We start from the raw sequence: 24,033 nt of genomic DNA, 5'->3' as shown, positions 1-24,033 counted from the left end.
TTTCGGGTCATGGTCATGCATGCGGGTAGATTGCCCGTAAATGGCAGAAAAAAGGAGTTTGGGATATAGGCTGGTAAGTGATAGGTGGAACCAGATGGGAAGGGAATAGGAGGGATGAACACAACACGATGGTATGAATATGGAATTTTCTAATTTCAGAATGCCTTCCTTCAAAATGCTTTCCTCTCACATTCACCCAGTTTTTAGTCTCTCTTTGTTTATTATCCTACCCATTCCTCTCCCCACCTGGTTCTGTGCCTATCATCCTCCCCCTCTCTGCTTTTGGCTCCTGCTTAAAAATAAAGTAGCTGCATTTTGTGACATCTTTTGTGGAAGATGTCTGTGCATTAGTATAAATAGAATTTATTGGTTAAGGAGTAACAAACAATTTATGTAGAGACCAGCATGGAATGGAGACAAATAATAGTGTAACCACATACACAATCAATGTCTGTTGGCCAGAAGAATTATCTGATAACAGCCAGATGTGAATGTGATCAGTGAGGGTAGGAAACACGCTCCAATAATTCTGTTCAGTAAATGAGTGGATCGCCTTTAATGGCAGATAGAAACATAGAAAATAGGTGCAGGAGTTGGCCATTCGAGCCAGCACCACCATTCAATATGATCATAGCTGATCATTCAAAATCAGCCTTTTGTGGCGGAGAATTCTACAGATTCACAACACCCTAGGTGAAAAAGTTTTTCCTCATCTCAATCCTAAATGGCCGCCCCCTTATTCTTAATAATGGTATCAAGATTAAAGTAAACAGTGCTCGAAGGTACATAAATAGTTCAGGTTCGAAAGAAATACAGCTGTGAAAAGCGCAGTAAAACAAAACAGATAGTTAATGGTAGCTTCAATTGAGCGACAAACAACTGTCATTTAGCCCTAGACAAAGGCATGTATAAACCGAAGGAAAAATGAATGCAGTATATTGAATGCCAGTCTATGTGAAGGAAAGATCTTTAACGATATTGCCATCAATATGTACAATTTAGGCGGACTATACATATACCATTGCATAAAATTCTACAAATCACATTTTAGACTTATAAACATGCATTTAAGATGGTGTTTAATTCGAGCAAATGCAAAGTTATGCATTTTAGGAGGTTGAATACAAGGAGAGGGGGTGCAGTTAATGGCAAGACCCTTAACAGCAATGATGTGCAGAGGGATCTCCTGCTTGCCTTCATTGCTTGAGGCTTTAAGTACAAGAGTCAAAAAGTAGGACTTTGGTTAGGCCGCATTTGGAGTATTACGTGCAGTTCATGGTCGTTACGTAGATGTAGCTATGGCAAGGGTGCAGATGTGGTTCACCAGAATGTTGCCTGGATGAGAGGGTTTCAGCTACCACAATCAGCTTGGATTGTTTTCTGTGGAATGTCAGAGGTTGCTGGGAGACTTAATAGAATATAAAATTGTGAGGACTAGCTAGGTAAGGTAGATAGTCAGAACCTATTTCCGAGGGTGAAAAAGTCCAACACTAAAGCGCATAGCCAGAAGGTAATAGAAGGAATGTTTATGGGAGATGTGCAGGGCAGGTTTTTCACATGGGGGTGGGGGGTCTGGAATGCATTGCCAGGGTGGTGGTGGTGGTGGAAGCTGATGCGATAGTGACGTTTAAGAGGCTTTTGGATAGGCGCATGGAAATGTAGGGAATAGAGATCATGCGACCAAGTAATCGTGAATTATGTACATCTTAATCTTCTCGATCAGTCTACTATAAGGGACCTTATCAAAAGCATCCTTTACCAGTAAATAATTAAATAGTTGATCTTGTTATCACATGCAGTGCTGCCTGGTTGTGCTGCCACAGTAAGGAAAGTGCTGCCACATGAAGGAGAGAAATGCATTCAATTATTTGATTGACTTTGGGACATGGTTGTAAAAGATGTTATAACCTTAAAGCCACTTCTGTAGATTTTACAATACATGCATGTTCCATTTGAAGCATGGCAAAACAGTGCTGCGTGGATGCAAAGTTGTTGGCTCTCCACTATGCATTGTACCATTTGGACAATAGGAACGCATACACGGGCTGTGGCTCATCAACTATCATTCACAGCTCAAGATTGCGATCTCAGTCCCGTGCTTTACTCTATACCCATGACTGTGCACCCAGACACAGTTCCATCTTTAAATTTGCCAGCAATGTCATGTGCACAAATAACACTATACAACACTGACATTAGCAACTATTAACTTTTATGGACAGTGTCTTTGATTATAATATGGACTTTGCACTATTGTGGCTACCTAGTATTATGTTTATTAATTCATTGAAACTCTTTTTTGATTATTATATTTCTACCTGTATGTATGGGTTTAAGGCCTGTTAAGCAGCTCGCTACAAGCAAAAATGTCATTATTCTGTTGTCAGTATATATGACAAATAACCACTCTTGACCTACTCCAAGTGGAAAACTAATATAGGTTACTGCAATGCACTACTTGGTTTTAAATTACTGTGTGCCTCTAGGTCTCAGTCTTATTCTAAATAAGACTGGGCATTTGTACACTGAGAATTAGTGTTACAGAATGGAATTCAGAGACTGGAGGAGAAATCGTTGCTCAATTGATAAGTGCTGCAACTAAGCATTTCACAGAATCAGTAAACCCCAAATTTCTGTTGAAACATTAGGTTGTTCTGTGTATTTATTATAAAGCGCATGTAGCCTTTATTCAAAACAAGGAGAGGAAGTGGCATACAGGAAAAACATTCAGAGTCAATATGAACAACTTTCTTAGGCTAAAATGAACATCTCAAATTACCCCAATTGATACTTTATACCCTAATGGTTCAAAATACACTCTCAAAATTAAAGTTCAGAAGGTTTTTTTTGTTGCAAAAATTATGCAATTATATTGGTATTAGTTTAACTATCTAGATATTACTAAAACTCTTATCTTGTTTGTTCCGTTGTTTGATACTTCCCCACCCCCGTTTGTTTGTTCCTAATCTTTGTGCCCCCCTCACACGATAGCATGACAATTTTAGGCCCACCTTACTCACCATTGTCCTGGGATCTATAGAACCCATTTTCATTCAAATTGGTCTTATATTTTTAAAGTTAAAGACATTTTAAAGCTTTAAAAATACCTTTTCCATTTCCCAAGGCCGTCTTCAGCGTTGGGACCAGCCCGAGCGACGGCAGTAGCTGCCAATGAGGGAGGGGGGCCCACAATGGCCGCGGGGGGTGGGACCCGCCCGAGTGACGGGAGTGGCGGCAAATGAGGGGGGGGGCTGCTGAGCCTACGAGCTGCTGTTTACCTTAATAAATGCGCTCTCCTCCCCATCCCGGCGTGCCCCGTGCCTGACCTTCCTCCTGTGGTGCAACACGGCAGCAGAGGGTCCAACAAGATGGCCGCCGCCGCCACCATTCGCCGAGAGGTGTGTGTGTGTGTGTGTGAGTGCCGTGCTGCCCGAAGGGAGGTGTAGTCCCCACTCACGCCCAGCCCCCGGGACCATCACCGGATTACAACCCCCAGCGGGCAGCACGGCAAACAAACACAATGCGGCCGCTCTCCTTCTTCTCCTCCGCCCACTCCGTCATCTTGTGCGCGCCTCCCACCAGGAAGTGCAGTCCCTGCTCCCGCACGGTTCCAGCACCCCGGACCATCACCGACTATATAAGGGGGGTTGAGTTGGGGAAAGCAGGAGAGCCCCTAAGAGTGGGGGGGGTTGAAGGGGGATGGAGTGGGTGAAGACAGGAGGAGGGAGGGAGCTACACCAATGCAGGAGAGCTTTGGGCCCAACGGGTCCACCCTATTCTAGTAGATACTCTTAAAATTGTCTTTGTTACATAAGGATTTCAGATATTCACACCAGTTAACTATTAATGATAACCAAATTAATAATATTTATCTCCAATTAACCATTTTGAAATTCACTCGTGAAGATTTACCAGTACATGTGTGTTTTACAAAATGTTCCCTCAAAAGGTTCAGCTTGTTAAAACAGCGAAGTAGACAAAACTAGAAGATTCAATGACTCAGCAGTAAGCACAGTTCGCCAACTGCACCCCGGAGTAGGTGGTGGTTTTGTAGAAAACTTAAAATAGGAACAGAATACCTGTGACAATCGATGAATAGGTTGAGCAACTCAAATGATTCATAACAAAGTCAACTTTATTTAAAGAGCAGGAGATAAAACAAAAACTCTTCCTCATTAAAGCAGGATAATTACCTCAGAAAAAGTAGTCAGGTTAATTTCATATAAATTGTTCACATAAATTCAACCTTGGACACTTTCAGAGAAGCCATTAAGTTTGATTGGGTAATTTGGTTATCATTGTCACATTTGCCATGCATAGCACTGCCATTATATGCAGTCAAGCTAGAAACAATAAAATAAAATCCTTCAATATTCCAACTTGCCGCTATCTAGCAAAGCATGTCAAATAAGGACACAAATAGTCGTCCCCGTTCCCCCATGAACAAATTACGTGAATGAGTTTAAAACTTATAATGCATTACAATATTTAATGATCTTTCATAAGAGCATTATGCAACCAAATTTTACAGGAGTATGGACAATTGCCCAAATACTCAGTGGCCCAGGCACAATTGTTACAGTAATGATTAAAATCAGCCACATGCAGGAAGTATACATTGTAGCTAGAAAGTAAAAGCTGAAGATGGTTACACAGTTTGAAGATTTGTTGGAATTTTAGAATTCTAAAAGTAAGGATATTGTTCAGCTGGGATGCAAATCAGAAAGACAGGAGAGATTAATCGGTCGAGGATACAGGAAGCAGAGGTTTGGATGACCTCCAGGAGTGTATTGCATAGATGAGTTCACAGAATGCAAAAGTAGTTGAGACAGGGTGGAGTTTAGCAAATTACTCATGTGATTAGAAGCTTTTTAGAAGGTTATATACACCACAATCTCTCATTCAGCCTCTGGAGTTGCTAAAAAGGAGGATGTTGGTACTCATTATCCACAATGAAAATTATGACCTTGTCTGCCAGGAGGGAGGCACCATGGCTAATTTAAATGTGAGAAAATATACCAGAGAATGTTTTCATGGTATGTAACAACATTGTGTAACTTTCCAAAAGAATCAGTTCATTACATTAAAAAAGCGTTCATTACATTAAAAAAAAGCTGAAACTAGCAGATATTTCAGCAGTAGACCCAGAATAGACTTAGCATTTCCTAACCAACCATGCTTTAGTTTTCAGAATCAAGATACCTTTATGCTCTAGGCCTCCTGGTTAAAAAAGACATTTTTACAACAAAGTCTGAAGAAGAACTTTGACCCAAAACGTCTCCCATTCCTTCCATCCAGAGATTCTGCCTGTCCCGCTGAGTTATTCCAGCTTTTTGTGTCTATCTTCATTTTTACAACAATCTCGTTCGGGGGAAAAAAATGCACTGCCCAAAAAAAGGCAAAAATTTAAGAACCTGTTTTGTCACCTTTTGGGAACATTGTTTTTTTTAAAATTAACCAAATAACATGTTTTCCCACTTTCTCTCACACCTTGTAACCCTAACGGCTGTATTACAAAGAGATTATTTTACCAGAAAGCGCAAAATTGCTAAATTCAGCAAAAAGTGCACTTTTAAATAACTTAATCTAATTAACAATGGAGTACTCCTGTAATCTTTAACATGCGCATCATTTAATTTGAAGGAGAGTAACAGCAGTTGGAGAGAATAATTTCAGCCACAATAAATAGATATTTCATTTCTTTCTTACAAGAATTGCATCTTACTTTATTTTTGTCAAAAGGCTACCCAAATAGAAAATGGTAGCACAAATGAGTAATCTGGGCAAATTAAAAAACGTTTTTGAGATGGAGATACCAAACTGCAGTTTATTGCTATTGTGGGGAATTCAGTGCATTCATAGGTGCAAAAGGGGGCACAGAATTGACCGAAAATGCCCAATACGACAATGTAGACAGCTGAAAATTAATCCTACACTATAAAGAAAATTTTAAAAATTGCTCTCATCTTGATTCAACCATGATGTATCCAACATGATATTCAAGCCTGAACTGGTCGAGAATCAAGGAAAAAACTAGCCCAACTCAAGTATCTTTTCTTTTCTATCTGTTGCATAAAATGATTTGTTTTCCAGTTAACTCAAATGAAGTAGCAGATATAGATATTGACTTTGAAACCAAAAACAGAATGATTGGGAATTCACAAGTACTGTATATAAAGTATAAAACTGTATATACACATATTGTTTTGTGTTAGGAGTTAAAACTAGAAACAGAAATTTGTATTTCAAAGTTATGACTTGTATGTACGAGATATTCTATGTTTCTAAAGGTTACTGATTGTGGATGATCAGCCATGTTCACAATGGGCCAAAAGGCCTCCTCCTGTACCTATTTTCTATGTTTCTAACCAGGAACATAAATCCCCAAAATTGTAAATGGTGTAAGCATGCTTATTTCATTCTGCTACTTATCCCCACTCCCATTCATGCTACCCATCGCCTCTCATCATCTTGATCTTGCTATTTGTTTTCTTTCTGCTCATCTTCAGAGGAGGCACAGAGCACTTAAACACAAAGCAAAGATGACACTACTTCACTGAGATGAAGAAACGAGGTCAAATTCCAAACGCTCACCCCCACATACACACAAACAGCAAAATTCAGGCACAGAATCTCAATGCAGTATTATTCAATATTACAGCCATACCTGTGCATGGGATGGTGGATCCAATTGAAGAGAAAGATTTGACAGGCTGTATTGGCTTTACATCCAACAGCGATTAATTCAATTAAAGTATCATATTTCATCCTAGGTTCATTAGTTAAGTATCAGTTTTCCAATCTAATGCACTTCATGATGCCAAATACATGTTCAAAGATGTATGCTTCCTTATTATGCAGAGTGAAAAACGTTTAGCATAAAGCAATAAAGAGTTTCACAATTTCACGGACTTAAATCACAAACCATCCAAGGTGCAAGACCAATACCAGCCTCCACAGATTCCAATTTAACTATTCGGAACTGCCAGAGTAATTCTGTTTGTCGATATTTCCAATAGCAATTTAAACCGTGCAAACTATTTTAACATTGTTAAATTTGATTTGACAAATGCAATGATACCACTTCTACAGTAAAACTAAAGTGAAAATTCAGAGGTAAAACACATGACCAACCATGCCAAAAAATATTCAATTGACCAGCTGCACCGCACAATAAATTTCCATAGTTCGAAATATTTCATGAGAAACAGATTTGATAATGGATAGGGTCACCCAGTGCTTGATAATGATAATGAAATACAATATTAATTTTTAAAAATCAATAAAATAATTGAATCCAGAATAGTAGACATTGCATTCATTTACTCAGTTTCTTAATTACAAATTTAACCAATGCTCCAAATTCTTTAAAAAAAAATAAGTTGAAGGGATTCCTTTAAGCTGCATTCCCAGTGATGTACGTATTGTACGTTATTAATTCAAATAGAAAAAATCATTTCACGTTCACATACCAAGATACAACACAACTTGGCCATTCTTTTCATCAATAATTAATAATATAATATTCCTACTTTCACTATCATTTTTATGGTGAAAGGCTGAGAACTGATTATGTACAACATTGTTTCAAGAGTAATTCTTAAGAGTACATTTGCACCCCATTTAGCAAACATAACACACCATTCTTCGAGTGGAAATACCAATTTGCATAAAAGATAAATAAATCACTGTTTTAACAGGATGTACAAGATTCATGTAATCAGTTAAATAACTAAAGGCCACAAGATAAGGACTTTGTGTCTATGCCATACAAACAAAGCCCTAAAGTAAAATGTCATCATTAAAACATCCCATGTGTTCAATGCAGATCGCGGAATACTGGAATGTTTTCGTCCACATAGAAGGGCAGAAGAAATTCGATTGTTTACTGTTAGTTGTAATAGTAGCGTGCATATCAAATGCAATCAAAACTGCCAACTCAACGTTAGCGATTGTAAAGATATGGTAAACTAAGTGGGAAAGTGCTGTTTCGACTCGAGTGAACAGAGCTTTAATCAAGATTGTCGTCAATACAATTTTGTCACCCAGAAAAGCAGAGCAAAGGCATGCAAATTGCATCATATTTCAAACATGGATTTCAAGACAACGTTCAGATTGTCAGAACGGATGGCCGAACTCTTGGTTTCATAATTACACCATCAACCACACGTGTAGGCTGTCACGTTCTGAAGTCATAATTTAAAAATGTTGGAGGTGGCTGGAAATTAACTAACTATCGTCACGTGAAACTCGGCCTTTCCTGCAAACTACTTGATAATGCATCCATCTAATAAGACCGAGTGCATCAACTTCGCACTTCCGCGCACTCGTTGAAATGGCCGGCACCTGAACCCATATCTAAGGTAAACAAATCAAAGCAGTTATCCACAGGCTTGGCCAACTTACAAAAGCCTATACCAATACTTGTGTTCAAAATACCGAAATAATGTGCGATAATATCACATATTACCGTCGATATTACCTGTATTGGGACCAGGTAATCAACAATAATTTAATAGTTACAAAAGTAACTTTCAGGAATATATTTGGACTATTTTATTGTGTGAACGCAGGAATAGAGTAAAATGATGTACTCTCTTACAACGAAAGAATTTGCTATTGCTGCCATTTCGGCTCCGTAACTTTCCGGGGAAACAGACGCTGTTAATTATTAGGCCCCCCCCCAAAAAAAACAGGTCGGGGAGGGAGGCGGCGGAATTAGTGCACAAGAGGCAGACTCTGTGCTGCCACCCACACCATCCATTGCGGCCACACACCGACGTCCATCTTAAGGCGGCGCCGCCGCTGTGCGGAAAGGGTAACGGGCGTATCTTTCCTTCTTTAAAAGAAAGTGGCAGCGAGCACCGAGACGGCCCCGGCACTGGGCCTCACACACACCCACCCACACGCACAAAATGGCGTCAGGAAGCCGTTTCCCGCTCGGCGCCGATAACAATAAAAGCCGATCGCCTGCCCTCTCCCTCCCTCCCTCTCTCCTTCCCTCCCCCCGCCCGCAGTTTGGCCTTGTCCCCGCCGGCACTCACCGAGTCGTTGGGCCTGCCGGGGCCGCAGAACCGCCCTCACTTTCCATGCTGCCGCTTAAAATCCAGCTATCGAAAACGGCAACCGAGTCCCGGCGCCTTCGGGAGTTTTTAAACCTATACTTTACCCGTTTCGTTTGGAGGTTTCTACATAAATCCGACGAGAAGCGACTCCCTGAAGCCGAGCCTCCGCTCCGCAAATGGCACCCCGACGACACCTTATATACCCCCCGCCATCTTGGACGCGCCGATTGGCCAGCGCTCCCCACGTGACGGAAAACCGCCCGTTCCCATTGGCTGCGGCTTTCCACGTGACGGCGGCCCCGCATCACCATTGGTTACCATCTCCGTGTGAGTCATGGCGACGGCCGGCGGCTGACGTCGGAACCTCCGCGATGGGGGGAAAAAAGCGAAAGACATTCCCAAGGCTTTGGCGAAATCCCGGTTTGATTATTATTATATATTTTTTAGCGGGCACCAAAGGAGAGGGAATGGTCTCCTCCCCCTCCCCCCATGACAAAAAGGGGGGTGTTCCGTCACGTGATGGAGGCGCCGCGCGGCGATTGGCCGGCCTGCCCCTCCTGGCACGTGATAGCTGACATCCCCTTGCGCCTGAGACAGACACAAAGTGCTGGAGTAACTCAGTGGGACAGGCAGCATCTCTGGAGAGAGACAGAAGGTGCTGGAGTACCTCAGCGGGACAGGCAACATCTCTGGAGAGAGACACAAGGTGCTGGAGTAACTCAGTGGGTCAGGCAACATCTCTGAAGATAGACACAAGGTGCTGGAGTAACTCAGCGGAATAGGCAGCACCTCTGGAGAGACAGACACAAAGTGCTGGAGTAACTCAGCGGGTCAGGCAGCATCTCTGGAGATAGGACACAAGGTGCTGGAGTAACTCAGCGGGTCAGGCAGCACCTCTGGAGAGAAGAAATGGAAGGAAGGGTCTTGACCCAAAACATCTCTCATTCTTTTAGTTTAGAGATACAGTGTGGAAACAGGCCCTTCAACGTGCCGGCCAGCAACCCCTGCACACTAACGCTATCCTACACACTGGGTACAATTTACAATTATACCAAGCCAATTAACCTGCATGTCTTTGGAGTGTGGTAGGGAACCAGAGCACCCGAAGAAAACCCATACGGTCATGGGCAGAACATTCAAACTCCGTACAGATAACACCCATAGTCAGGATTGAACCAGAGTCTCTGGCACTGAAAGGCAGCAACTCTCCCGCTGTGCCACCGTGCCCTTTCTCCAGATATGCTGCCTGCCATTGAGTTATTCCAGCATTTGTGTCTACCTTCTGGGTGAAACCAGCATGTGCAGTTCCTTCCTGCACAGAACATCTACTTCACACGCCAGCCGCTTCACAAACCAAACACAAAATGCAGAGGTATGAGTGGAACAGGCAGCATCTCTGGAGAAAAGGAATAGGTTCGAGTCGACACCCTTCAGACTGAGACAGGGAAGAGGGAGGCTAGAGATATGGAAGGGTACGGTGTGAAAAGGACAGATCAAATGAGATGCTGTTCAAGGAAAGGTAGCATGGTACATTATAGCTGAGCGAAAGGTAACACGAGCCATGAAATCAGTAAAATTAATCAGGATAGTGAAACTAGTAGGACTAGCATGGGGGAGGGACCGAGAGAGAGAGAGAGCAAGGGTTACTTGAAGTTAGAGAAATCAATATTCATACCGCTTGGTTGTAAGCTGTCCAAGTGAAATATGAGGTGCTGTTCCTCCAGTTTACCCTGTTGCTCACTCTGACAGTGGAAGAGGCCCAGGAATGAATGGTCAGTATATGGATGGGAGGGGGAGTTAAAGTGTTTTGCAACCCAGAGATCACATAGGCCAGGGCGGATGGAGCAGAGGTGTTCAGAGAAACAATCGCCCAGTCTGAGCTTGGTCTTATCGATATATAAGAGTCAGGCAGACAAACAAGATAGACACAAAAAGCTGGAGTAACTCAGCGGGACAGGCAACATCTCTGGAGAGAAGGAATGAGGGACATAAATATGGTTGATCTACACATATCGAGACTCTTCCTTAGACTGAGCTGTTGACTGGACTGTTGGACTTTAGGAACGTGACTCGTGGGATAGCTAAGGTTGCGATAAGGGTGAACTGATTTACTTCAGGAAGGGAAAACAGGCAGACTTATTCACAAGTTCATAAGTTAAAGGAGCAGAATTAGGCCATTCTCTATTCCACCACAACCATGGCTGATTTAGCTTTCCCTCTCAACCCCATTCTCCTGCCCTCTCTCCATAACCCCTGACTACCATTGTGTGTACTGTACACTTGAGGGCCTACCCAATTCAAAATTTGAATTCTAAGTTGGTACCCAATTTTAAAACGTGAATTCTAAGTTTGTATACAATACACACAGGGATGATACCCGAACTAATAGTTATAACTGCGTAGGAAGGGACAATAGACAATAGGTGCAGGAGGAGGCCATTCGGCCCTTCGAGCCAGCACAGACATTCAATGTGATCATGGCTGATCATTCTCAATCAGTACCCCGTTCCTGCATTCTCCCCATACCCACTGACTCCGCTATCTTTAAGAGCTCTATCCAGCTCTCTCTTGAATGCATTCAGAGAATTGGCCTCCACTGCCTTCTGAGGCAGAGAATTCCACAGATTTACAACTCTCTGGCAGAAAAAGTTTTTCCTCATCTCAGTTCTAAATGGCCTACCCCTTATTCTTAAACTGTGGCCCCTGGTTCTGGACTCCCCCAACATTGGGAACATATTTCCTGCCTCTAACGTGTCCAACCCCTTAATAATCTTATACGTTTCGATAAGATCTCCTCTCATCCTTCTAAATTCCAGTGTATACAAGCCTAGTCGCTCCAGTCTTTCAACATATGACTACACAGATGCTGGTTTACACCGTAGACACAAAATGCTGGAGTAACTCACAGCGGGACGGGCAGCATCTGTGTGGAGCGGAGGTGTGGGTGAGGTTTCGGGGGGGGGGGACCATTGTTCAGGCGGGCAGGGTAGGGACGATGAGGCGGCAAGATGATGTACCCGAGGCCGCGGCTCCAGCACTCGGGCCCGTCCCGAGGCGCCGCCACCTCCCCTTCTCGCCCACTTTCACCCCATTTTGTTTCCGCCTCACCCTCTCTGCCCCCCCCCCCCCCCCCCCCCCAAAAAAACAAAACTATATATTTTTTTCGAGCAGTTGAATTCGGGGTGCTTGCCCGTAAATTTTATTTTACCTGTGGTTTGCGCCCGCGGCCTCCCGATTCCACCCGACCTTTCCGCCCCTGCGTGACTCACGCCAGACGCCGGCTGGCAATCATCCGCACGTCCCGCCTCTCCTCTTAACCCTTGCAGTTCCCCAGGCTTTAGGGAGGATGGACACTCAGGAGTCAGGAGTGTTTTGTTGTCATGTGTCCCAGATGGAACAACGACATTCTCACTTGCAGCAGCACAACAGAATATGCAAACATCATACACTGTAAACAATAAAATAAACTGGAAAAAGGTTCAGTGTGCGTTTATGTACACACACACACAGAATATGCAAACATCATACACTGTAAACAATAAAATTAACTGGAAAAAGGTTCAGTGTGCGTTTATATACAAACACACACACACACAGAATATGCAAACATCATACACTAAACAATAAAATAAACTGGAAAAAGGTTCAGTGTGCGTTTATGTACACACACACATACAGAATATGCAAACATCATACACTGTAAACAATAAAATAAACTGGAAAAAGGTTCAGTGTGCGTTTATGTACAAACACACACAGAATATGCAAACATCATTCACTGTAAACAATAAAATAAACTGGAAAAAGGTTCAGTGTGCGTTTATGTACATATATACAGACACACACAGAATATGCAAACATCATACACTGTAAACAATAAAATAAACTGGAAAAACGGTTCAGTGTGCGTTTATGTACACACACACACAGAATATGCAAACATCATACACTGTAAACAAAATAAGCTGGAAAAAGGGTTCAGTGTGCGTTTATGTACACACACACAGAATATGCAAACATCATACACTGTAAACAATAAAATAAACTGGAAAAAGGTTCAGTGTGCTTTTATGTACATACACACACACGCACAAATATATATATATATATACATATATACACATATATATATACACACACACCGACCCGAAACATCACCTATTCCATCTCTCCACAGATGCTGTCTGTCCCGCTGAGTTACTCCAGCATTTTGTGTCTACCACACATACAAACTATACATACATACACACACATACAAACACACACATATACATACACATACTCACACACACACAACTATAATATACCTTCGATTTGCACCAGCATCTGCAGTTATTTTCTTACACTATATATATATATATACACACATACTATATATATATATATTCTTGTCTGAAGGGTCTCGACCCGAAACGTCACCCATTCCTTCTCTCCTGAGATGCTGCCTAACCTGCTGAGTTACTCCAGCATTTTGTGAATAAACACCTTCGATTTGTACCAGCATCTGCAGTTATTTTCTTATACTATATATGAGAGAGAGCTGCAGATGAAAAGTGCAGGAAGGAACTGCAGATGTTGATTTAAACCGTGGATAGACACAAAAAGCTGGAGTGACTCAGCGGGGCAGGCAGCATCTCTGCAGAGAAGGAATAGGTGATGTTTCGGGACCCTTCTGACCTACTGCGTTACTCTAGCGTTTTGTGTTTATCAAGAGTCAAGGTTATAGTCATAGATAGAACAATAAAAATCTTACTTGCAGCAGCACAACAGAATATGTAAACATAGTACACTGTAAACAATATAATAAACGAGAAAAAAGTTCAGTGTGTGTGTGTATATATGCACATACTCATAAATAGATCATAAATACACATAAATAATTAGATCATATTAGTACAAATATGTGTGTGTATTATGTAAATGTGTGTATGTATGTATGTGTGTATGTTTACACCGTAGACACAAATCTAATCTAATCAATAATTAGATTGTGTATATTCACGCACACAAAAAAACCCAATAATAGTGCAATGATAACAATAATCGTCTGTCTGTAGCCCAACAAATGCTTTCAAAGACTCTCTCCCAGACCCCCTTTTTAATCTCGGGATTGGCGGTAAAGTGTTCCAATTCGCTCTGTGGGTGGGGTGGTGGGGAACGTTGACTTCTTCAGAAGGCGAGGAGCGTTCGCACCTCGGTCTCTCCCGACGGTTGGAGCGGCCGTTGGAAAGACAAGCCGGCTGGATCGATCACTCGACAATCTCTACCTCAACAAAGTTGACATAATCTCAACTGGCTGCACCCTCGGCTGTTCATTGAAGTGTTTAAACTCAGAGCCCAATCGTTCTTTGAGTGTGAATCCTGTCAGTAAGTGATTGTCTCCTTTACTTTCTCTGGAGCTTCATTGCTTGCATTGTAATCGAGGGAACGAGGACAAATCTTATTACGAGTTATACTTTGATGCAAGTACCATTCTCCCGAAGCATCGCCTGGACCATCCGGTGAGCAGTAGTTATTGCATTGCAGCCTGGCAGTTTATCCCACGTTGATGATCATCATCTGTTGAAGAAATTGACTGAAATCAAAATTCTGACGGGCCTTTGGTCTAGAACAATTGTAAGGCATTTCAGGATGGCTCAACACGTGGGTAGCACAGGTCTGTGGGGCAACCTCCAAGGTTTGATATGTTTACTTTCACCACAAAGCTAACATCACTGGAGGTCATAGTGGTGGGCTGCTTTTGTTCCTCATCGTGTAGTTGGAACAGGTTAAAAGAAAGAAACTCGTTCTCCAGCCTATCTTTACTCTTAAAATAAACACCACGATGTGGTGGAGTAACTCACAGGGTCAGGCAGTATCTCTTGAGAACATCTCTGGAGGTGACTTTTTAAGTTGGGTCCCTTCTTCACAACTTTTCTATATTTGTTAAGCTGATTTTTTTTAAAGATTGTTTTTAGAAAAAAGAATGTCATGTTTTCATGTAATAAAAAGGAACTGCAGATGCTGGTTTACACCAAAAATAGAACAAATATAGGTCTGAAGAAGGGTCCTAACCCGAAACATCACATTCATTTTCTCCAGCAATGCTGCCTGACCTGCTGAGTTACTCCAGCATCTTGTCTCTATCTTTATCACATTTTCAGCTTATTTCTCCTATTGCAGTATCTTCATACATTGGCTAAGGTAGTGTATATCAAATGCTGTCCATAGTAAATCATGACATTCCATGCTTTAACATAGGAGGTCACCAGGCTGATCAAGGACAATATTCAAGGATATACTCAAAGCTTCCTTGAAGAATGTGCAACATCTCTACTGACTTCTGCAGCCATGGTTGATCAAGTGGAGGAGCATTCAGGGTGGTATTGGGAACCTTGGTGTCTTGTAGAAGGGGTGCTCTTGGTTACAAACTGCCTATTTGGAAGGTGGACTTGTGTGGAGGTCTGTAGTTCCTACATTGCCTCATGAGACTCCACTAAACCAGAGTGGAAGCAAGTCATCCTCAATCTTGAGGAATTGCCTGAGAAGAATACTTCAGAAAATAGGCAATAGATGCAGGAGTAGGCCATTCAGCCCTTCGAGCCAGCACCGCCATTCAATGTGATCATGGCTGATCATCCGCAATCAGTACCTCGTTCCTGCTCTCTCCCCAAACCCCTGACTCTGCTATCATTAAGAGCTCTATCTAACTCTCTCTTGAAAGCATCCAGAGAATTGGCCTCCACTGCCTTCTGAGGCAGAGAATTCCACAGATTTAGAACTATCTGAGTGAAAAGGGATGGTGGTGCCCTGTGCTATCAATTATAGAAATATGGAAACATAGAAAATAGGTGCAGGAGTAGGCCATTCGGCCCTTTGAGCCAGCACCACCATTCAATATGATCATGGCTGATCATCCAGAATCAGTACCCCATACCAGCTTTTTCCCCATATCCCTTGATTCCCTTAGCCCCAAGAGCTAAATCTAACTCTCTCTTGAAAAATTATGTGGCTAAATTTTAAAAGTATCCGTTTTTATGCAAGCTGAGAAGAATTTTTAACAGTCTCATATGGTGAAGACAATAATATGTCTTATAAACAATTAATATTTTACATCATGATCTGGGGAAAGGTCATTGATCTGAAACATTAACTCTGGTTTCTGTTCTCATTTCTGTTATGTTCCTATCAACCAACATTTAAAAAGAATTTTTACCTGCAAACAAAAAGTACGCAGTACAAACTTTATTCAGCAATCAGAAACTTGAATATCAAACTAACAAACTCACTTAACCTAAACTAATTTAAAAGATGAAATTAATCATGCAACATGGTTTTTTTCACTCTTTCTCTGACAGAATGCTGAAATAGAAATGCAGATTATTGCTCCCAATCTGCTGTCTTTCGTCTGACAGTCTGCTCAGCTGGAATACAGCCAAGCTATTGTGTAAATTCCTAGGAATAAATTCTGGACTGGAGAACATTAAGGTCAGCCATCTTCCTACCTCAATTAAGCATATATGCATAAAAAAATAACACAAGAGTTAATTATATTTAAATTGAATAGAATAATGTGTCCCATTAATATATTCCAAACACTTTGATCAACTTGTAAGTGTGGGAAAGTACAATAACTCCCATCAGCTTTGGTTAGAAAAGCATTAAGGTCTCTGACGAAAACAAAAAGTAGCATATCTAATTAAGCATTCAACAAGAACATATTAAACCAAAAGCAAATTTTTGATGAAAACGTGAAATAACAGAAAATGTTCGAGATGCTCAACAGGCCAAACTGTTCCTGTGGACCGAAAACCATCCTGATGATTCCTCAAAACATGAAGTGAAACATCCTTTATTTTGAAAATTATATGAGTGTCTTTACCATATTAGACTGTATTATATATTCTTATTAGCCTGCAGAAAAAACAAATTATTTTCAAATTTAGTAACATATTAGAAGTTAATAAATAAATACCACAATATTATAATTATTTTAAGTTGCTTTTTACAACAATGTGAAGTAGAAAAAATATTTCTAAATATCAGTCCCAATGAAATCAAAACTTAGTGACATTAAAAGTAGGTTGTTGATGAACATTGAGTTACAATGATCGATGTAATGGAATGAGTGGTCAAGCCATTCATACCATCCAACCCATGTTTAATATCTGTTCCATGCTGTTATTTAGGCAGTACACTTTTGTTATAACGGACGTTAAGGGGGGGGAGGGGAAGAATGGTGTCTGTTATTGCCGATTGTCCACTCTAACCAAATAAGGTATTATCATTCTACAAGTAATAGAAACAAACAATTGCTGGTTAATACACAAAAGGATACAAAATGCTGAAGTAACTCAGTAGGACAGGCAGCATCTCTGTAGAATAGGGATAGGTGACATTTTGGGTGGAGACCCTTCTTTAGACTGTTGGTCCGGAGTTGGGCCTGGAATCCAGGTGTGTTGACAGCCCCGGCCTGCTGGCGAGCGGGGAAGAGGTGAGGAACAATGGTCGCGGACTGTAGGTGGTTGCTGTGCAGGTGATGGTAGGCGGTGGCAGCAGCAGGGGAGGGGTGCAAGCCGGAGCTGTGAACGGCAGGGGACAGAGTGCGAACCGGGCGTGGCGTCAGCAGCTGCCGGAGGGTCTGTCCACTATAACCAAAATCTGTTATAAAGACGTCCATTAAAACAAGGGCATACTATAGATTGGGTATTAGAATCAACATTGGTGCCCTTGAGGAAGGAAATAAAAAGCCATCCAATTTTGTGGTCTCCATCATGATCCAGTGAACCCGGCTGGAGTTGGCGGTTGGTGGAGTTCTGATGAGGACAAGAACAAACTCACCTTTGATGTTGAGTGCATGTCACTAACGTCACAGCTATAATTACATGGATAACACAAAACAGTACAGTTATGGGAACAGGCCATTTGGCCCATAATGTCCATGCCTAACATTATAGCAAGTTAAACTAATCTCCTTTGCCTGCACACGATCCATTCCCAACACATCTATGTGGCTATCAAAAAGCCTCTTAAATGCCACTATCATATCTGTGTTTACCACCACTCTCTGTTCCCGACATCACCTCTAAACTTTGCCCCGCTGACTTTAAAATGATGCCCTCTAGTCTTTGACACTTCCACCCTGAGAAAAAGGTTCTGAATGTCTATCCCAAATGTCTATGCCTCTTATAATTTAAAAAAACTTCATTCAGGTCTCCCTTCAACCTCCGATGCTCCGGAGAAAACAGTCCAGGTCCGCCCAAACTCTCCTTATAACCAATACACTTGATGAATTGGAAAATTTATTCTGCACTTGATCTTTTACTTAATTATCTTTTCTTCCCAGCAGAAATGATTCCAGTGACAGAACTATCATATTTTGGGGAACAAGACCCAGCATTCAAAATCCTGAAGCCCTGGTGGGATGTATTTGCAGAATATCTGACCCTTCTAATGGTTTTGGTGTCAATGTTTGGAGGAGCACTGCAGGTAAAAACGAAGGAGTGACCTATTGTAACCTGTTAGGGTCACTAATGCATTAGATTCTGTTGTGTTAATAACAAAAAGCACACCTGATCATTAGTTTCTCAATGGAGGCATTTAAAATTAGAAGTGGTGAGGATTAGTATAAGAATTACTTTATTCTCCCCACAATTTTTGTCCTTTCAAGATATGAATTAAACTTGGACATGATTACGGATATTGCCACTCGTTTAGGTTGAGTTCAGACAAAACATTGTTAAGTAGGGAAGTGTCTAAATGCTGATTTAAATCAGCAAATATTTTATGGTGCACCAAATTGCTGTGAATGCCAACAGAGAAAAAGGGTGCTTTTAGCTGAACAAGATAAAGTTATGGAAGCCTTTGATAATAACCTCTTCAGTGATGCAGGGTTTGGGTTTCAGTGGGGCGGTTCAGCTCCAGACCTCATCAAACAGAGATGAATGTGTGAGCTGAGGGCGACTGCACATTCAGGCAGCAACTGTGGCATCAAGGTGTCCTATTAAAATTGAAGTCAATGGCAAACATAATAGAGCAGAGCAAGATAGACCACTCGACCCTAAAAACCATAGTATGTCACGGCGCCATTTTAGTAGGCAGAAACTTGCAGAAACATTTTAAAAGAAAAATAACAAATATCTGTGAATTGATAGATGAGATATATTCCGCATTTTTATGGTATCATCACACATACTGTTACCCCAAAACACTGATTACACTGCGAGAGGCATAGCGAACGGCGGGTTTTGCCTACTAAAATGGTGGATGTTCCGTTCCTTTGCGTACTACACTTCAGTACACGTGATTTCGACGGAGTGGTTCATCCTGCTCCTCTAGTATCTTTGGTCAATGGTATCAAAGGGAAAACACTGCAGTGGTTGGAGTCACACAAAGGGAAGTAGTTGCGATTGTTAGGACAATCACCCCATCTCCAGGCCATCACTGCAGTTCCTCAGAACAATGTCCTCGGCCCAGCCATCTGTAGCAGCTTCCTTCTATCCATCATTGGGTCAGGAAAGGTGTGATAATGTTTGCTGATGAAAGCTTTGTGTTTAATTCCAAATGCAATTCATCAGTAAATAGAAGCAGTCCATAACTATCTGGTTGAGTTGTTGCATCAACAGCCCTGGAGAAGCTCAATACTATCAGGACAAAACATCATTGGTACCCATCGACGTACCCAAACATTCATTCCGTCCACCACTGACACACGTCCTCAGAACCCCCTGTAGTTACTCACCCAAGCAACTCCATCAGCATCTCCAAAGCCCACAATCTCTACCCTGAAGATAGATAAGGGCAACAGATTCATGAGAATACTTTACACTTGTAGCTCCTCTTCTGAATTGCACACAATTCTGACCTCGAAATGTACCACAAATAGTTATTCATCACTACATTAAAATTCTGGAATTCCTTCCCCAAAAGCACTGGGATTATCTTCACCAGGAAGGTTTCTACTGCCCTAGATGTGGCTTAGTACAAACTTTCTTTAGAAACATAGAAAATAGGTGCAGGAGGAGGCCATTTGGCCCTTTGCGCCAGCACCGCCATTCATTGTGATCATGGCTGATCATCCACAATCAGTAACCCGTGCCTGCCTTCTCCCCATATCCCTTGATTCCGCTGGCCCCCAGAGCAATTTTCTTTTGTGTGAATGTTTTTTAAATGTTATTTTCAGTCTGAAGAAGGGTCTCGACCCGAAACGTCACCCATTCCTTCTCTCCCGAGATGCTGCCTGACCTGCTGAGTTACTCCAGCATTTTGTGAATAAATACCTTCAAGCTATTTTCTTGGTCATTAAAATATGCTGTAGATAAATATCAACCATTTATCAAACATTTTATTGTAGACTATTATAAAAGTTAGGCATTCTGAGTAAATATATATATTTTCTTGATATTTCTTGTAAATTCCATATTTCTACTCATTTAGTAGAAATATGTAAAATGGACATATGTAAAATCTACTTTGTGTACACTTTTATAGTTAATATAGATTTGCCTTTGTCCCTTCTTTTGAACCCGGTCGATTCGTCTGAATCACATGGTATGATTATCTCATTATACCTAGATAAAGCCAAGACAGCTGGAACAACCTTCACTTTCATTAATAGACAATAGGTGCAGGAGTAGGCCATTCAGCCCTTCGAACCAGCACCGCCATTCAATGCGAACATGGCTGATCACTCTCAATCAGTACCCCGTTCCTGCCTTCTCCCCATACCCCCTCACTCCGCTATCCTTAAGAGCTCTATCCAGCTCTCTCTTGAAAGCATCCAACATTCATTTGAGAATATTGAAATATAATGAGTTTGAAATTCTTCCGTCCCATACCCTCCAAATCTCTCCTATCCACGTTCCTGTGTGAATGTTTTTTAAATGTTATAACTGTACCTACGCCTACCCCCTTTTTTTTAACTGATGTCGTGGTCTTCAAAAAAGAATTATTCTCTGAATTCTGTGTCTAGTTTTCTTGTGGCAAGATATTATGTTTCCTTTATGTGAGGGATTATACACCCTCTTTGTTTTCAATCTAATGTCTTGGGCTGATGTCATTTACAACGCTGAGACCACAGCTAAGCATTTACTCCCAGGGGCATCTAAATTGTTAATTGTACAATAGTTCAGAGGAGTAGAACAATAATCCTCCTCATTTACAGTGCCTAGTTATAAAGATCTCACTGCTCATAAACACATTTTCTCTGGCAACTGCCTGCACCTGAGTCATGATGCTCTCGTCATCTGTCTTGCCACAAGAAAAACTCGATCCAAAAATCAGTAAATAATTCTTTTTTGAAGACTATGACATAATTCATTAAATTCATTAAAAAAAAGTGTAGCGGTTTTGCTATAACAACAACATTTAAAAGACTCACACATGTGCATGCTTTACATGTTATAAATACGGAAAGGAAATCCATAATCAAACGAATTTCTGTTCAGAGTGATTTGTCATTTTCAGGTATCAAATGGGCAGATTCTGTGTATTCCAGTGCCAGAGGGCCTCTCTATTCAGGAACGTCAATGGAACAACTCCATTTTGGAAGGGCTTAAGCTTAATGTGCTTGCTTCCGGATTCCAGACTGGCCTAGATGTTCAGCAGTACTATCTGATTAATCAGTGGTGCTATGATAATGCAGTGATATGGTTTTCCAAGTATTTCCCTTATCTGGTGCTTCTACATTCTTTAATATTCCTCATCAGCAGCAACTTCTGGTTCAAGTTTCCTGGCACAAGTTCTAAGATAGAGCATTTTATTACTGTCCTTGGGAAATGCCTTGACTCACCATGGACCACCAAAGCACTGTCAGAAACTGTCTATGAGGAGTCTACTCCGAGAATGCCGGTAGTTTCTGAGTCCAGTACAGATCAATCGTTATCCTCAATGAATAGTCCACTGAAAGGTGACTTTTCTGAATCGTTGTCACAAGAGATTACATTCAGTAACGACGTTCATATAGGAGATAAGGTTTCTCTTTTGTCCAAAGGCTCCTCACAAGTTCTGAAGTCTGCTGGTGGCATTATGGTAGACAACTCCTCAATGAAAATTTTGGATAAAAAGGAAGGTGAGCAGGCCAAATCCCTCTTTGAAAAAGTGAAGAAGTTTCGCCTGCATACAGAAGAGGGAGACATTCTCTATACAATGTACTTGAATCAGACCATTGTCCGCACTGTGCAAAGTGTAGTCATTCTTGTCTACATCAGCATTTTCATTCCTCAGATGTGTAACAACATCCACTGTGTCGATGCACTGCACATCACGGGGTTCACTGACTTCTTCTGCATTCATGGCTTATGGAGAATGTTCCAAATGTTATCCTTGTTGTACATAACTGCAATAGTCTTGTATAGTTGCACGTGTCTCTACACACTGCATTGGATATTGTATTATAAATTGAAAGAGTATTCATTTGAAAATGTGAGAGTTGAAACTGGGATGGATGATATCCCGGACGTGAGAAACGACTTTGCATTCTTGCTTCATCTCATTGACCAGTATGACAAACTCTACGCCAGGAAATTTGCAGTGTTCCTGTCGGACGTGAGTGAAAATAAACTTCTCCAGCTCAATCTGAACCATGAGTGGACTCAGGAACGACTAAAGCAGCGTCTCATCACAAACATGGAGAACAAGGTTGAAATGCATCTCTTCATGATGCCTGGGATCCCCATCCAGGTTTATGACCTGACAGAGATTGAAGTGTTAAAGCTGGAGCTCATCAAAGGTGTTGCCATTTCTGCTGCCATCTCCAATCTGAAAATGATGAAGGAAATGTGGTTGTACAACTGCTCGGTTAAGGTGGAAAGGCAGGCACTATTATTCCTAAAGGAGAACTTGATAACTCTGCGCGTGCGATTTGGTATTGCTGATGAAATACCACCGTGGATATTCACCTTGAAGAATTTGCACGAACTCTACATCGAAGGGCAACTGCAAACAGACAGTAAAATCTCCACTGCCCTGCAGATGTTTTGTGAGCTGCCCAAAATAGATACCTTGCATCTGAAGACCAATATAACCAAGCTTCCAAATGCAATTTTAGACATGGCGAATCACCTATTGTGCTTGGTAATTCACAACGAAGGGGTCAAAATAACATCACTTACAAACATAAAGAAGCTCTTTGGCCTAACTCTGCTGAGGTTGCTCCACTGCAACCTGGAAAGAATTCCCAGCGCCATCTTCAGTCTGACGAACCTACAGGAACTGGACCTTAAAGATAACAACCTAAGCTCAACAGAAGAGCTCGCCAGTTGCCAAAACCTCCGGAAGCTCATCTGCCTAAGGTTGTGGCATAACAATATCACTTCCATTCCTGTTCACATTGCCAAAATTCCAAAACTGGAAATGCTGTATCTCAATAAGAACAAGATTGAGTTCCTGCCCCCAAGTCTATTTAAACTAACAAAACTACTCTTCCTAGATGTTTCCCATAATCACATTTCAAAGATCCCTCCTGATATCGACCAGCTAGTAGAGTTGCAACATTTTGCTATCGAATGCAATAAAGTGACTGAACTTCCCGAAAATCTTTTCTCCTGCACCAAACTCCGGGTTCTGAACATTTCGCACAATAACCTGACTTTTCTCTCTCCCTCTATTGGACGTCTACGACAACTGCAACTCCTCGATCTTAAAGCCAACAAATTGGATAAGCTTCCAATCGAACTAGGACAGTGTGTCTGTCTCCGGAGAAACCAACTCTGTGTCGAGGATGACATTTTTAAAACATTGCCTCTGGAAGTCAGGGAGCAGATAGAAAATATGTCATGAATCTGAAACGTGAGTATTGAATAACCAGCATCTAAATCATCTTCTTTTCTACAAAATAGGGTGGTGACATTTAACAAAGATCTCATTGTAGTTCCACTTGGGAAGGAGAGGGAAGCAGAGAAAGAGAAAAGGTGAGTAAAACAAAGTGGGGCTGATATTTGGGTTCTTGCACTTAACTTTGCACACAGCCAACAGTGCAAGAAATGCTATA

At 41.5% G+C, this 24,033-nt stretch overlaps 2 protein-coding genes across 10 annotated transcripts in view; one reads left to right on the top strand and one right to left on the bottom strand.

Annotated features, from left to right (window-relative positions):
* Positions 1–12,334, bottom strand: part of brd4 (bromodomain containing 4) — a 142,961-nt gene extending 130,627 nt beyond the window's left edge. For 6 of the 9 annotated variants that reach the window (XM_078429243.1, XM_078429241.1, XM_078429246.1 and 3 more), the window contains exon 1: positions 9,045–9,259. Coding sequence is in view for 5 of the 9 variants with exons in the window: in XM_078429241.1 (XP_078285367.1) it covers positions 9,045–9,091 (47 nt within the window). In the remaining 4 variants the exon portion in view is untranslated. Of the gene's footprint in view, positions 1–9,044; positions 9,260–12,273 lie in introns of those variants that run through there. The other 3 variants (XM_078429245.1, XM_078429244.1, XM_078429250.1) reach the window with 3 other exon arrangements.
* A 6,061-nt stretch (positions 12,335–18,395) lies between these two features.
* Positions 18,396–23,822, top strand: LOC144610617 (volume-regulated anion channel subunit LRRC8C-like). Its single transcript, XM_078429451.1, has 3 exons — positions 18,396–18,547; positions 21,491–21,874; positions 21,941–23,822. Exons 1-3 carry the CDS (start codon positions 18,396–18,398, stop codon positions 23,820–23,822), a joined length of 2,418 nt encoding a protein of 805 aa, XP_078285577.1.
* Positions 23,823–24,033: the final 211 nt, after the last annotated feature.

This window comes from Rhinoraja longicauda, chromosome 37, assembly GCF_053455715.1.
Source record: "Rhinoraja longicauda isolate Sanriku21f chromosome 37, sRhiLon1.1, whole genome shotgun sequence".
In the NCBI taxonomy this organism is placed as follows: domain Eukaryota; kingdom Metazoa; phylum Chordata; class Chondrichthyes; order Rajiformes; family Arhynchobatidae; genus Rhinoraja; species Rhinoraja longicauda.
The sequence above is the reverse complement of the archived record's forward strand: the minus strand, read 5'-3'. Positions and strand labels throughout refer to the sequence as shown.

Excerpts from the sequence above, each read along its gene's own strand:
- LOC144610617 (XM_078429451.1), top strand. The coding sequence starts at position 18,396 with ATGATTCCAGTGACAGAACTATCATATTTTGGGGAACAAGACCCAGCA. Across the intron at positions 18,548-21,490 it reads CTGCAGGTAAAAACGAAGGA|AGTGATTTGTCATTTTCAGG; the intron begins GTGACCTATTGT and ends ATTTCTGTTCAG. Across the intron at positions 21,875-21,940 it reads TCAGAAACTGTCTATGAGGA|TCCACTGAAAGGTGACTTTT; the intron begins GTCTACTCCGAG and ends CTCAATGAATAG.